General features: G+C 52.9%; 1 protein-coding gene across 1 annotated transcript in view; it reads left to right on the top strand.

The window, feature by feature from the left end:
* LOC308507355 (uncharacterized protein C3orf20) overlaps positions 1–13208 on the top strand; it is a gene marked incomplete at both ends in the record, with an annotated part of 95166 nt that overhangs the window by 53336 nt on the left and 28622 nt on the right. Inside the window, one exon of the mRNA XM_081072202.1 lies at positions 10177–10311. Within this exon, the coding sequence (XP_080928328.1) occupies positions 10177–10311 (135 nt within the window). The remainder of the gene's footprint in view (positions 1–10176; positions 10312–13208) is intronic.

Below are 13208 nucleotides of genomic sequence, written 5' to 3'. Positions count from 1 at the left end.
AATGTTGCCATCACAGCAGTTCTGTTATCTGTATCTGTGAAACTAACCACCCCAAGCTCAGTGGCTCAAAACAACACAATTGTTTGTTATTATTGTCTCTGATGGTCAGTGAGCCAACTGGGCTAAGCTTGGTGGTCTTGCTTGGGTCTCTTGTGCGGTTGCAGTCAGAAGGTGGCTGGGGCTGGAGTCCTCTCCAAGGCTTGTTCACTCACATAGCTGGTGGTCGATGCAGGCTGTCAGCTGGGACACTTACAGGTGGCCTCTCCACATGGCCGGATTTTGTCACAGCATGGCGGCTGGGTTCTAAGAGCAAGGTCCCAAGAGAGCCAGGTGGGAGCTGCATTGCCTTTTACGTGTCACTCTGCCTCATGATCCATATGGTGTCACCTTCCCCTGTATGTGAGTCCTTTGGGCCAGCCCAGGTTCAAGGAACAGGAACAAGACCCCCCTCCCTTGATGGGAGAACTGTTGAAGAATTTGTGGATATGTTTTAAAACCACACACTGACCCCAATTCCTCTGCCAGCAGGGCAGCTAGATCAGTAGTGAGGGACGTGCAATCAGCCTAGATTATCTGGGTTGGGGAAGACACTGGAAGAAAGCTCTTGATGTCCTTATGGACCGGATGGACAGGCGTGGCTCTGGTAACCAAGTGAGCGATGATCAGTGGCAGCATGAAGGACAGACCCCTGTGCTTGGCCTGTCCACTTTTTCCCCGAACATGCAGCTTGCATGAGTGCATGAGAGGCTTGCTGCTCAGCTGTGCCCCAGAGAGGGAGAAATGACGGAATCGAGGTTTGCAGTACGCTCAGCTGCCAAGAGGTGGTTTGAGAGAAAGAAGAACAAATGCTCACCTTTAGGTCTGGCAGGTTTACGGTCAGTGGATGTGCAAGTCCCAGCAGGACAGACTATGATGCTGAAAAAGAATCTTAAAAGGCAGAGAAGTATCGGTGTGTAATGCGAGGGAGGTGTAGTACCTGGCGTGCCGTCGTTTCATTTCTGGGTCTTCTGTTTCAAGAAGGACGTTGTCAGACAGTTTTGCATTCAGAGCTCGCTCACCGTCCCTCAGTGGAAATCATGTCTTTCTCACCTAGAGGTTTAGTCTGCTGCTTTTGTACAGCTGGAGTGGGGAGGGAGGTGGGGCTGGGGGAGACAGATCAGCGAAGTAAACGCAGGGTTGGGGCACAGCTGGGAGGCAAATCTGAAAAGGTTGGGATGGTCTCTGGGCTGGGAGCACTTCGGCCTTCTCTTTTCTCAGAGGAACCAGCTGCAGAGACAGTCCTCAGTCTGGGCCGGGCCTCGGGGAAGCCACTGTGGAGAAGCAAGGGCTGTGAGTAAGGAAGAAATGGGGTCTGTCTGTGACTGGTGATGAAGCTTGGATGCTGGGGGGCAGGGCTCCCCGCTGGGGCCTTGAGCCCCAGCCAAGACTCGGGGGGGCTCCTGCCTAGCAAGTAGACTGGCTGTGAGAAACAGAGCAGAAGGGTGGGGGCAGGCCAGGCAAAAGCAACTGGGGGAGGTTGTGGGGCCATTGGGAGGGCCCCATACTCACTCAGGCTTGAGGGGCTGGAGTCACCTGGGGACACCTCTGCCCTGAGGAGCAGGCAATAGATTGCAAAGGGGCTGTAGGTCTCTCTGAATATGTCAAGTTGTGCCAGCCCAAAGGGCTGGGTGTCCTGTGTCACATGCCCTAGACACCCCACCTCCCTTCTCTTTCGTCCTCCCCTCACCCCAGGGCCCAGCACATAGGAGGCCGTTGGGAAATGTTCACTGAATGATAACCTAGGGCTGGTTTTATCCCATTCCACGGAGTCAGAGGTCAGGTCGGCATGAGGAAGGGCTGGTTGACAGAGTGCTGGTAACTGCCTGCTGCGGTCATCCAGCCTCCCCTCGGATACCTCCAGTGTGGGAGACTGCTCTCTCCAGAGGTGACCCCTGTTTTTAGCCTATAAGTCATGCTGCTCTTTCAGTTTCTGAGCAACTACTGCATGCCAGGCCTCGCACTGGGGATTTGGAGGTGAACAAGACCTGGAACTGCTTCACCTTCACTGATCCAAAGACCCAAAAATTGATGTGAAAGAAGGTGAAAGGCACTAATCACTAGAGAAAAGCAAGTCAAAACCATAATGAGATACTGCCTCATATCCATTACGATGGCTACTATCAGAAAGAAAATAAAACCAGAAAGTAACAAGTGTTGGCGAGGATGTGAAGAAATTAGAACGCTCATGCACTGCTGGTGGGAATGTAAAATGGGGCAGCTACTACGGAAAACAGTATGGCGGTTTTTCCCTGAAAATTGAACGTAGAATTACCATATGTTCCAGCAATTCCACTTCTGAGTATATACCCCAAAGAATTGAAAGCAGGGTCTTGAAGGGGTATTTGTACACCCATGCTCATAGCAGCGTTCTTCAGAATATCCAAGAAGTGGAAGCAATCCAAGTGCTCATCAATGGATGAACGGATGAAGAAAATATGGTCTATACATATATGAAATATTACTCAGCCTTAAAAAAGGAAGGAACTTCTGCAATATGCTATCACATGGATGAACCTTGACATTATGCTCAGTGAAATGAGCCAGTCACAAAAGGACAAATGCTCCATGATTCCACTTATGGAAGGTCCCTAGAGTAGTCAGATTTATAAAGACAGAGAGCAGAATGGGGGCTGCCAGGGGCTGGGGGTGGGGGAATGGGGAATTAGTGTTTAATGGGGATGGAGTTTCAGTTTGGGAAGATGAAAAAGTTCTGGAGATGGATGGTGGTGATGGCCACACAACATTGTGGATGTACTTAATGTACAAAATTATACACTTAAAATAGTTAAGATCGTAAATTTGATGTTACGTTCTTTTAATCACAATTTTTATAAAGGTGAAGGGAAGGAGATGCTCTCTGGGTGCTTGCAGCTGACTAGGAAGGAAAGGGGCTGTTTTTCTCAGTGAGGGAGCTCCCAGCAAGGGCTGGCTTAGTCTCCAAAGCCCACCTTCTCCTTAAAACCCCCACAGCTCCCGGCTCTACCTGGAAAAGAGAAGGTTGCCCCGGTGAGAATCAGGTGGCAGCAGGTCTCATTCTCATTCTGGCCACCAGAGCACGTCCCACCTGTTCCACCGACCCGTCCACATGTGTCCCTCACAGTTTGCCCCACAGCCTGGAATTCCAGTGTGAGCACGTGAAGGCTTCCTGGGGGGCTCTGTGGTGCAGCTCCTTCCTCGCCTGGGAAGGAGCCTGGCTGCACCGCCCGGTGGGCAAGGGAGCCTGTGGGGCAGCATGGCTTTGCGGGGAGCTGCCATGGCCTTCATCTTTGACTCCCCAGGACGGGGCTGAGTGAGGCTGCACCGAGGTAAAGCCCAAAGAAGGCTCCTGGCTCCAGGACTGGCCTGGAAACCAGAGCTGCATGAGGCTTAGAGCCCCACTGTCCCCCACTCACCCTATGCCTTTCCCTCCTGCATTTATTAAGCAACTAGTGACTCCCCGACCCCAGGGGCAGCCCTGTGCGGGGCACTGGGTCCATGCTGGCTCAGCCTCTCCTCACCCTCTTGGCTTCTCTCGGATGTTCTGTGTGTTGGGGGCAGACTTCTGAGGTAGGCACGTAGCTCTGGGGAGGCACGGGCCTCATCGACACCCTAGGTGGAGGGCACAGAGGGAGCTCCAACAAAGGAATGCTCAGTAGGCTGGTCATTCAGGAGAGCTCCCAGGGGAGTGGGTTGTAGCCTAGCTGGAAGGACAAGCAGGACACACGTGAGGCAGCATCTTGAAGAGGGGCCGTCTCATGAGTCTGGACGGTGCCAGCTGAATGCTCTGCTCTGCCTTCCTCATTGGCCTGCGGCGTCCTCATCTTGGCCAAGGGAGGTCATGCTATTTGCAGGCCTGCAATCTGTGCCCGAGAGCAGAGGCACACTGCCATGGGGAGCAGGACAGGGCAGGCTGTGACACAGGAGCAGTGGACAGACGGCAGGAAGGGCTGGCCAGGCAGGAGAGAGCAGTGAGACATGCCCCTTCCCCCCAGAAACACCAAGAAGCTTGATGTGCCAGGAGCGCCTGAAGAGGAATGATGGAGAAGGGTGCCATGTGAGCTAGAGGCAAGATAGGGCCACCTGATTTTCACCAGGGCGGCCCTCCTGGAAATCCAGGTACAGCCGGGAGCTGTGTGGCCTTTAAGCAGGAGGGCAGCCTGGGCCGCTGCGTGGAGAAGAGGCCCTGGCTCTCCCTGGAAGATAGCCTGGAGGGGCTGGGCCTCAGGGTGCTGGCGCCCTTGTCACACCCTCTGTGCTGGGACCTCTGAAAGACTGGCCTCCATTGCACAGGCCAGAGGTATTTACAGAGGGACGAGTTGTCCCCTACTATCTGCTAAGCTACCCAGGTACGAATATGCTTCCTTCCCATCACAGCCTAGGCCTAGTGGAGGGCCTCCCGGGGGCTCGCGGATGCCCCGCCCTGTCCTGGTCACACTGGCTCTCATCATGTTACCTGCTATGGCAGCTGTCACCTGGGCGTCCTTTCCCTGCGCCCCACTGGGCTTGGCTACATTTCTCCATTGAGCTCTGCTGTGAGTTCCTAAGAGATGGCAAGCCACAGCCCATCCTGGGAACAGGGCAGGTTGGGTGGGGACGAGGAGGCCCTGCCTTCCCTCCACCCTGCTCACTGCAGTTTGCCAAGCCCGGGAAGTCCGAAGAGACCCACTCTGGGGTCTGCTTTCCTGCCACCTCTGTGCACCCAGGACTCAAAGGGGACAGAAGAGGCAGCCTAGTCCACACCTTGGGGCCACAGAGCACAGATTCACTCTGCTGTCAGTGCAGTTCCCTGCCACCTGGACCTGCCTTGGCCAGGCTGTCCACGGAGCCCAGCTTGGGGCCCAGTGCAGGATTGTGGGGAGAGGAGAGGGAAGCGTAGACTCCAAGCCCAGCTGCGATGTGGGAGTCTGGGAGGTGAGCTTCCTACAGTGAAGCTGACCAGGCAGGAGGAGGAGGAGCCCCCAGTGTAACCCTCCCACTGGAGCAGGGAGCCAGCAAGGGCAGGGATGAGCCCTGCAGAGGCAGGGCGCCAGGCCATGCCACAGACATGGCTTCGGATGTGTGTCACTTGCCCTCCCTGGGTCTCAGTTGTCTCCCTGTGGGTTGAAGACATCGTTCATTCAGGACCTTTCTTAGAGGAGTGAGTTGAGAGAATTAAAAGCTGTAAGAGATGACACACTCTGTAATGACAAAATGTCGTGTGCCCTGTAAGCTGCAAAGCCCTGTGCAAATTGTAACATGCCCGGTCAACTGCATAGCACCTCCCAAACTATCAGGAACTTTATAAAAGTCCTTTGTAAAGTGCCACATGCCTGATAAATCACCAAGGGCTTTGGAAGCTGCGACATGCCCTGTAACCTGCGAAGCATCTTGTAAACTGCTGTGTGCCCTCTACCCAAACTGGAAGATGGACCTGCTCCAAAGCCCTTTGTAAGCTGAGAGCCCCGTAAAGTGCTTTATAAACTGCAATGTACCCGATACCCTATAAAACAGTTTGTAAACCACAAGACACTTTATAAGTGACAAAACACCTTATAAACTGGAAAGGCAGGGCTATGTAAATGACATGTAATCCTCAATAGGCTTTGTAAACTGTAAAGTGCCATCCATATAAACTGTGATCAAACAATACGGTGAATGTTTAAGTAAAAAAAATTATTACAGTGAAAGACACAATACCATTAATCCCCCTCAAGATACTCCCCCTCGCTTCAAACACACTTATCCCATCAGTCTTGCCACTTTCTGAAGCAGTTCTGGAAGTCCTCTTTTGTGAGTGTCTTTAGTTGTGCTGTTGTGATTGTCTTGATGTCCTGAATCATTTTGACTTTGGGGAAGAGCCATGAGTTGCACTTCCCAAATTCAGTGAATAAGGTGGATGAGGACACATCATAATGTTTTTATTTGACAGAAATTGCCATATACCAGAAGTGATGTGTGACACAGAGCGTTGTCATGATGGAGAATGATTTATCTTACACTTTAAAACACACTTCCTTTCAACCATAGCTCACACCCCACTGACTGCACCAAACAAGTTGACACTTGTCACACACTGTTACTAAGGTTTGATGGGCAGCTTCCCGTATTGAAGATCTCTGCCTTTCTGCTGGATGGCACTCGGCAGCAGCATTCACTGTATTTGTTGATCACAACGGAAAGGCTCCGTGTCACACATCGCTTCTGGTACATGGCAGTTTCTGTCAAAAACATGACGGTGTGTCCTCATCCACCTTATTCACCGGGTCTGGCACCGTGTGACTTCTGGCTCTTCCCCAAAGTAAAAATGATCACGAAAGGTAAATGTTTTGAATTAATTCAGGACATCAAGGCAGCCACAACGTGCAACTAAAGACACTCACGAAAGAGGACTTCCAGAACTGCTTCAGAAAGTGGCAAGATTGATGGGATAAGTGTGTTAGAAGCGAGGGGGGTGTTTTGAGGGAGATTAATGGCAATGTGTCTTTTACTGTAATACATTTTTTTTATTTAAACATTCACCATATTGTATGATCATACCTCGTATGTGTTGGGAAGCTCTTCACAGTTGTGCCACTTGGTAACACTCCTACCTCTCGCCCACCTTAGAAGAGTCGGGGAGTCTGAGGGGGAACCAAGCTGGGGGACAGGCAGGGGAGGACCAGGTGCAGTCTTAGGAAGCCCAGGTCTCCCCTCGGGTCATTGTCCCCCTCAACTGTCCCTGCCAGGCGTCATCTTAAGAAAGGATGGGAAGAGTGGGCCAGCGCCTCAGAGGAGCCAGTCACTGCCAGGCCCTCCCACGCTGGTGGGGCTCTGAGGGAGGACACTCCGCCCCTGCCAGCTGCTCATGCCAGCATCCTCCTTCAACCCAAGGAAGCCTGCTTAGAGCCTGCCTCCCAAGGCCTTGCTCACTCTGTCCTCAGGTTCCTTGACAGCTGTTGCAAAAGAGGGGTCATGTCAGACCCTGGGAAGAGGCTGTGAGCTCTGTGTGTGTGTAGGGACAGGGCATGGCAGAGCTGGCCCTTGAACCTCCCTCCCTCTCCAAAGTTGCCTCCCCACCTCTACACACAGGCAGCTGCGCGTAACCAACCATGGCAGTTCTCAGCAAGGCTCTGGTTCAGCTCCGGGTTTGGGGGTACTGTGAGCCTGTGGCTGCCCAGCTCTCGGCAAGCCACTCTGTTAGGGGACCCAGAGACATGTGAGGTGTAGGCCAAGCCTGGTTAGTGGGATAATTTGTCAGCTCATGGAGAGGAGGAGCCTGCCAGACTGAAGCAATGCCCGGGCTCTCCATGTGTTAGGAGGTCACTGTGAGGAGTCCCGGGAAGACCTGTTGGAGAAAGTACCCCTGCTAGGGGGTAAGCAGGCACTGGATAAGCAGGGGAAGGGAGGCTTCTGTGACTTGATCATACAGGCAGTGGGGAGCCATTGAAGGTTCTCGAGCTGGAGAGAAGCTTGATCAGAGTTGGGCTTTATCCTCATGAACCTGGCAGGGACTGGGTTGGGGTTCACCAGGACATCAAGCTAGTCATAGGAGCAGTCAGTATGGAGGAAGGGGATTTTAAAGCCACCTCTCTCTTGTATTGGGGACCTGAGTGGGCTGAGTGGAGAGGTTACCTTTCTGAATTGGAACAGGGGGCTGCCTTGATGCCATGGAGCGGTGAGCTTCCTGTCAGATAAGGGCCAGCTCCTGCTAGCACTTTCCTTTCACTGAAGCGAGTACAAAGGTTTTTCAAACTGCTGCAGAGGCTAGTCTGCTGCAACCCCCCAGATGGCCTTTTCTGCTCGTCTCTGACCAAGGATGGTCTTCACCTCCATCTCTAGATCATTCTTCCAGGGAAGCACCTGATATGCTGTCAGTAGGAACAGGAGTGTTCCTGTCACCCCAGCAGGATGGCCATGTGGCCCCACCGTCCTAGTCAGTCACATGCCTCTGATGTCCCCACAAATGAGTCATTCATTCATTCACTTGCTCAAACCTACTGAGAGCCATGCCACGTTGCTAAGATCAGCTCCTCCCCTCAGATGACTGGAAGCAGAGCTGTGAACACTGCACCCCGATAAGCAGCATGGTTTTGTGAGAATTCAGGGAGGGATTCCCAGACAAAGTGACATAAGAACCTGGCCTTGAAGGATGAGGAGAAAGCCCAGTAGAAAAGGAGAAGAAACAGGCACTCCTGGCAGAGGCTAGGATGGGCAAAGGCACACAGTTTGGGGAGTGGGAGCAGCATAGCTGTGGATTTAGTGGGGGCTGCCAAGGGGGCTATTAGAAAAACTGTAGTTTGGGGTCAAATTCTGATGGGTCTTGATCTGGGAATCACTCCGGAGTTGGAGCTGCAGAAGTTGGGGAGCCACAGACCGGCTTTCAGCCAGAGATGCAAGGCCGTGTCAGGGAGGATGAGCCCCTGGGCAGCAGTATGGACCTGGGCAGGAAAGGGTGCAGCTAGAAGCAGGGAGGCCAGTGCCCTGAAGGGGCCACTTGGCAGGACTAGGGAGCTGGCTGTTAAGTTCAGGGTCTGGTGCATGTATTCCTAGAGCCTAGCTCAGGGAGTAGGTGCTCAGTAAATACTTATGGTATGAATGAATGAATGAATGAATGAATGAATGAATGAATGAATGAAGAAATTTAGGGGGTCTATGCTTCTTTCTGGGCTTCTCGCCTGACTTCCCAATTACCCTTTGCCAGCCAGAGAGCCCAGGGACCTCTTCCCCATCCACCCTGGGCTGGTTCCCTGCTGGGGGGCCATGGAAGAGCCCATCAGCCTGGCCCTGCCCTTGCACCCCTACCCCTGCTCTCTGGGAGCAGCAGAGATGGACGCCAGTGCCACTAGGCTCAGCCCAGACACCTGTACAAGCCCCGAAGGATCTGACTTCTCACGGGCCTCAGGTACGCCTTGGCCCTTGGCCCCACTGTGGTGTTGCAAAGGGTCACTTGACTTTGTGTGCTGCCCATGGGACAGGGTGGCAGAATGAGCCCCGCAGGGAGGCGCTAGCTTGCTAAATGCAAACATTGTGAATATACCCAGATTCTGTGACCCTGTTTTGGTATTTCTCCATTTTAAATCTTCCTGGGGTCCTTGAAATGATAGAAGGGGCCCCCGTTTCACCTCTCCCCTTGTCTCTTGTCTCTGAAACACCCTGTCCTTAAGCTAGTCACATAGCAGGGGCTCAATAAATATGAAGAGACAATGAAAATGAAAGGGCCAGTCCTGTCTCTGCCACGAACCTACGTACTGTGTGTCCTCCAGAAAGCCCACTCTGCTTTTGTCAGTAAAATGGGGGCCCTGAGCTGCCTGCCTTCCAGGGCAGCTGCAATTCTCAGAACCATCTTGTAACCCCAAAGTATTTGTAGGCAGTGAATGGCTACAAAGCCTTGAGCTGTGGTACAAGGTAAGGAGTGACTGCACGTGTTCGTTAGTTTCTAAGACCATTCTGCAAACTGAGTGGCCTAAATAGAAGTTTATTGTCTTGTGGTTCTGGAGGCCAGATGTCTGACATGAAGGTGTGGGCAGGCCAGACTCCCTGGGAGGGCACGAGGGAAGGATCCCGCCCAGCCCTCTCTACTCGCTTCTGGTCGTCCCTGGGCTGTGGCAGAACCACTCGTCTTCATGTGACATTCCCCTGTGTGCACATCTGTGTCTACATGTCCCCTTTTGATAAGGATGCCAGGTATGTTAGATTGAGGCCCACCCTACTCTGGTATGACTTCGTCTCAACTCAGTTACATCTGCAGTGACCCTGTTTCCTACATTCTGGGGTACTAGGGGTTAGGACTCCAGTATGTGCATTTTGGGAGGACACAACCCATAGCAGTGTGCACGATGACTTATTTCTTGACCTCCTTTCCTCTCTCCTTTGCTCACTTGATACAGCCCTTCTGAGCACAAGGACAGGAAAGGATCGGAAGGCAAGGGTACACAGGTGTGTCAGACACAGAGTTAGGACGGTTCCCACCTTAAAAAGAAACCAGGGAAGCTGACCTCCAGTGAGTCTCTGGGTCCTCAGGGGGTCAGGTTCGCCCTTCATCCATCCTCGGGAGAAGATCAGCACCCTTTTTCACTCCAGCAACTGTGACATAGAAGGGGCAGCTCTGAGTGAGAGGTGCTTGCCCAGGCACCCCCAGCTGGATCTCCTGTGGCTGTACCTCCACTGAGCCCTGACCTCCCCTCCCCCACCCCCCTGCAGTATTTCAGCCACCATCCTGGGCCTGGAAGACCCTGACTCAGCCAAGAAAACAATGTCAGAAGACGTCCAAGGAAGCTTCTCCTCGTTGCCCGTGGGGATGAAGATGGAGGAGCCTTCTTCTAAAGCTGAGAACAAGTAGGTGGCCACCCTGGCCCAAGGCTGAGAGGCCCTTCTATGGTCCGCAGAATGGGTACAGCTCACAGCAGGGCCCCTGGCTCCGCCACAAGCCACAGAAGGCACAGTGACCTTGGGCTAAGTGACCTTGGGCACTCACATCCCCCAGGGGCTCAGGTCATCTCCAACAATCCCTGACATCTGGTCCATTTTATCAACATGGTGACCAGTTAGGCATCAAGTCTGCTCCTAGAGCTGCTGGCAGTGGTCTGGGTGGAGAAAATTGAGGCCTTCAAGATTGGAGTCTGTAACCTTAGTGGTGAAACCCCACAGCCTAGACCCATCTGTCTGAGAAGGATGGACACTGCTGGCTGTCTCCCTGCAAGAAACTTGCTAGACCTGTGAAAAGTCCACTAACTTGGCTATGTTCAGTGGGAAGCGAATCATGTGTTCTGCAAGAGCATGAAAAAGTCACACATTTTTCATGAAGATAAAAAAGCAAATCTGAGTACCTAGAAAAGTCACAGGTGCCACCGGGACCCCCAGGTTGACACGACACCCTGAAGGCCTCAGCTGTGCAAGGTGGAGGGCCATGCCCATCTCAGCCCAGGACAGGGCTCAGGCTGCTGTCCAGACCAGCCCTCTCCACCCCATTTCCCAGCATTTGCTTCTTTCTATTTTGATTTTTAGAATGAAACAGTCTGGCACGGATCTCCATCCTTTCATCAAAGTCAGGCGGGCCCATAAGAAGATAACTGTCTGGAAGAAAGTGGACCCCAAGGAGTGATGCGGTCCCGCTGCCACGCTGAGTCCCAGGCCCGCATGCAGCTCCTCCCACACCCACCTGGCCACCCCGCCTCCCCAGCCGCCACTCCCTTTCTCTGAGCCTTTGCATAATAAACAAGCGAGCCTCTAGCAATTAGGTGAGGCCTTGGGCCAGTCTGGCTCTACTCTGCCAGAGAACCCCCACAGCCCTGTTCCAGGCCAAGTGCTTGCAAACTTGGTTCCTTTGACCCAGAGCTTCCGCTGTGGCCAGGAAATCAGCCCAGGAATCTCCTCCTTCCAAGGAAACAAACCTCTTTAAGGGGGGCAAGCCAAATGAGACTCTGGGGAGGTCTGGGTGGGGTGAAACTATGCCCTCCTCCCCTTCATTGGGTGGGGAAGGACTCAGGTTCTGGCCCAGGTAGGAAACAGGGTGTGAGAGGGACGAGCGAGGAGGACACAGAAAGAGAAATGTGGAGCAGATGGGAGAAGAGACAAAGGGAAAGATGGGGAGATGAGATGATGAGAAAGGAGAGAGCAGGAGGAGAGGGAAAGTGGGGAGGGAGGAGGGAGAGTAAAGGGCAAGTGGAAATAGAAGGAGAGAGCCATGGAGTAGGACAGAAGAGGCAGTGACAGGCCACACCCAGGGACCCTTTGGTGGCACCCAGAAAGCCAGAGCCCCCGTGACCCCCACATGCTAACGTCCCCATTTAGCCCAGCCTCAGCACTCTAGCTAACAGACCTGAAGAATCCTTACCAGCATCAAGGGCCCAGAGATGGCAATCCCTCTGTTGTACTAACGCCTCCCTGGTGGCACCTGACAGGGGCAGATAGCACAGCAGCTCCAGCCCCACTGGTCTGAGGCTCCCAGAGCCACTTACCAGGAGCAGGGCGAGGACCGCACAGGGTCTGCCTTGTTCTCCAGAAGAAACTTCAGACCCTGATCTGTGGGTGGCATTCACGGACTTGCTCTGCACTTAACGGCGACTACTTGTGCTCTCTTTGTAATAGCTGCTTTTGTAATCTGAATTTTTTGAGGTTTAATTTTTTATTATTTGTATCATTCAAAGGCTTTTTATGGATTATACGTTTGTCCCCTAGAAATGATGTGGTATGTTCTTAGGCCTGCATCTTTTCTTTCCTAAGGGGCCTGATATTTGTCAGGGGTCCTGGGCATCCAACCACTCTCCCTTCCTCCCCATCTGAGCACAAGACCACACAAGGATCAGAAGGCAAGGGGAAGCAAGTACCACCTCTGCCCTGGCATGCAGGTACCCTCCAGCCCCTCAGACACAACTCTGTACAGGTTGGAGTGGAGACGTTGCTCACCCTCTTACATTCCTCCCTGAATCCAGCCTTTGGGGCTGCATGTTCAGCCATGCATTTCCACAGCTGCCTGCACAGGGAGTACAGACCTATCTCTAAGGGGCAAGCCATGGCCCAACTCAGGTGCTTGCCACCCTGAAATGGGGCCCAAAATGAGCTGATATGAGCAGGGACACCTCCTACTGGTAGGTGGAGTGGGGCAGCGAATGTCCAGTGCTACATAATCAAATTGTCACCTGAGGAGGAGGGAGAAAAGGGGAAGCCCTCTTCCTCATGGAAACACCAGGAGAGAGAGAGAAGGCTTCACCCCCCCCACCCCCAACAATGCCCCCAGCAAACCAGGCATGATGGGACGGTATGAGATTACCTGAGAAAGTCATAAACTCTTGACTAGAGTAGCTGGATTTTACCTTCAAGCTCCTCTCTGTCATTCCATAGATTTAGGGAGGTCCAGGCTTTCTAAAGCAAAAAGGTGTGGAGCTTCAAGTCGAAGCTCCAGAGATGGCGAACACATTGACACGCGTGCTGTTACCATTCATCCTAGGCCCTTCCAGGCATCATTAGTGAATCACAGCACTCTGAACCTAGATGATGCCTCAGAATCCATCTTCAGCAAAGGTCCAGGCAGCCTCTACCAATCAATCACTAATCTTTGCCAGACATGGAGCCTCAGTTTTTAGGAAGACTTCTTGGAGGACGCAAGGGTGGTGTAGAGCCAGAAGGTAGCTTTTATTAGGCCCTCTTGCTGTGTGCTATCTGTGCCAGCAGGGAAGTAAGGGGCAATCTGATTATTCACTTCCCAGGTACTTAGCCTATCAGGAGGACATGTA

The sequence above is a fragment of the Rhinolophus hipposideros genome (genome assembly GCF_964194185.1).
Source record: "Rhinolophus hipposideros genome assembly, chromosome: 14".
NCBI lineage: Eukaryota > Metazoa > Chordata > Mammalia > Chiroptera > Rhinolophidae > Rhinolophus > Rhinolophus hipposideros.
The sequence above is the reverse complement of the archived record's forward strand: the minus strand, read 5'-3'. Positions and strand labels throughout refer to the sequence as shown.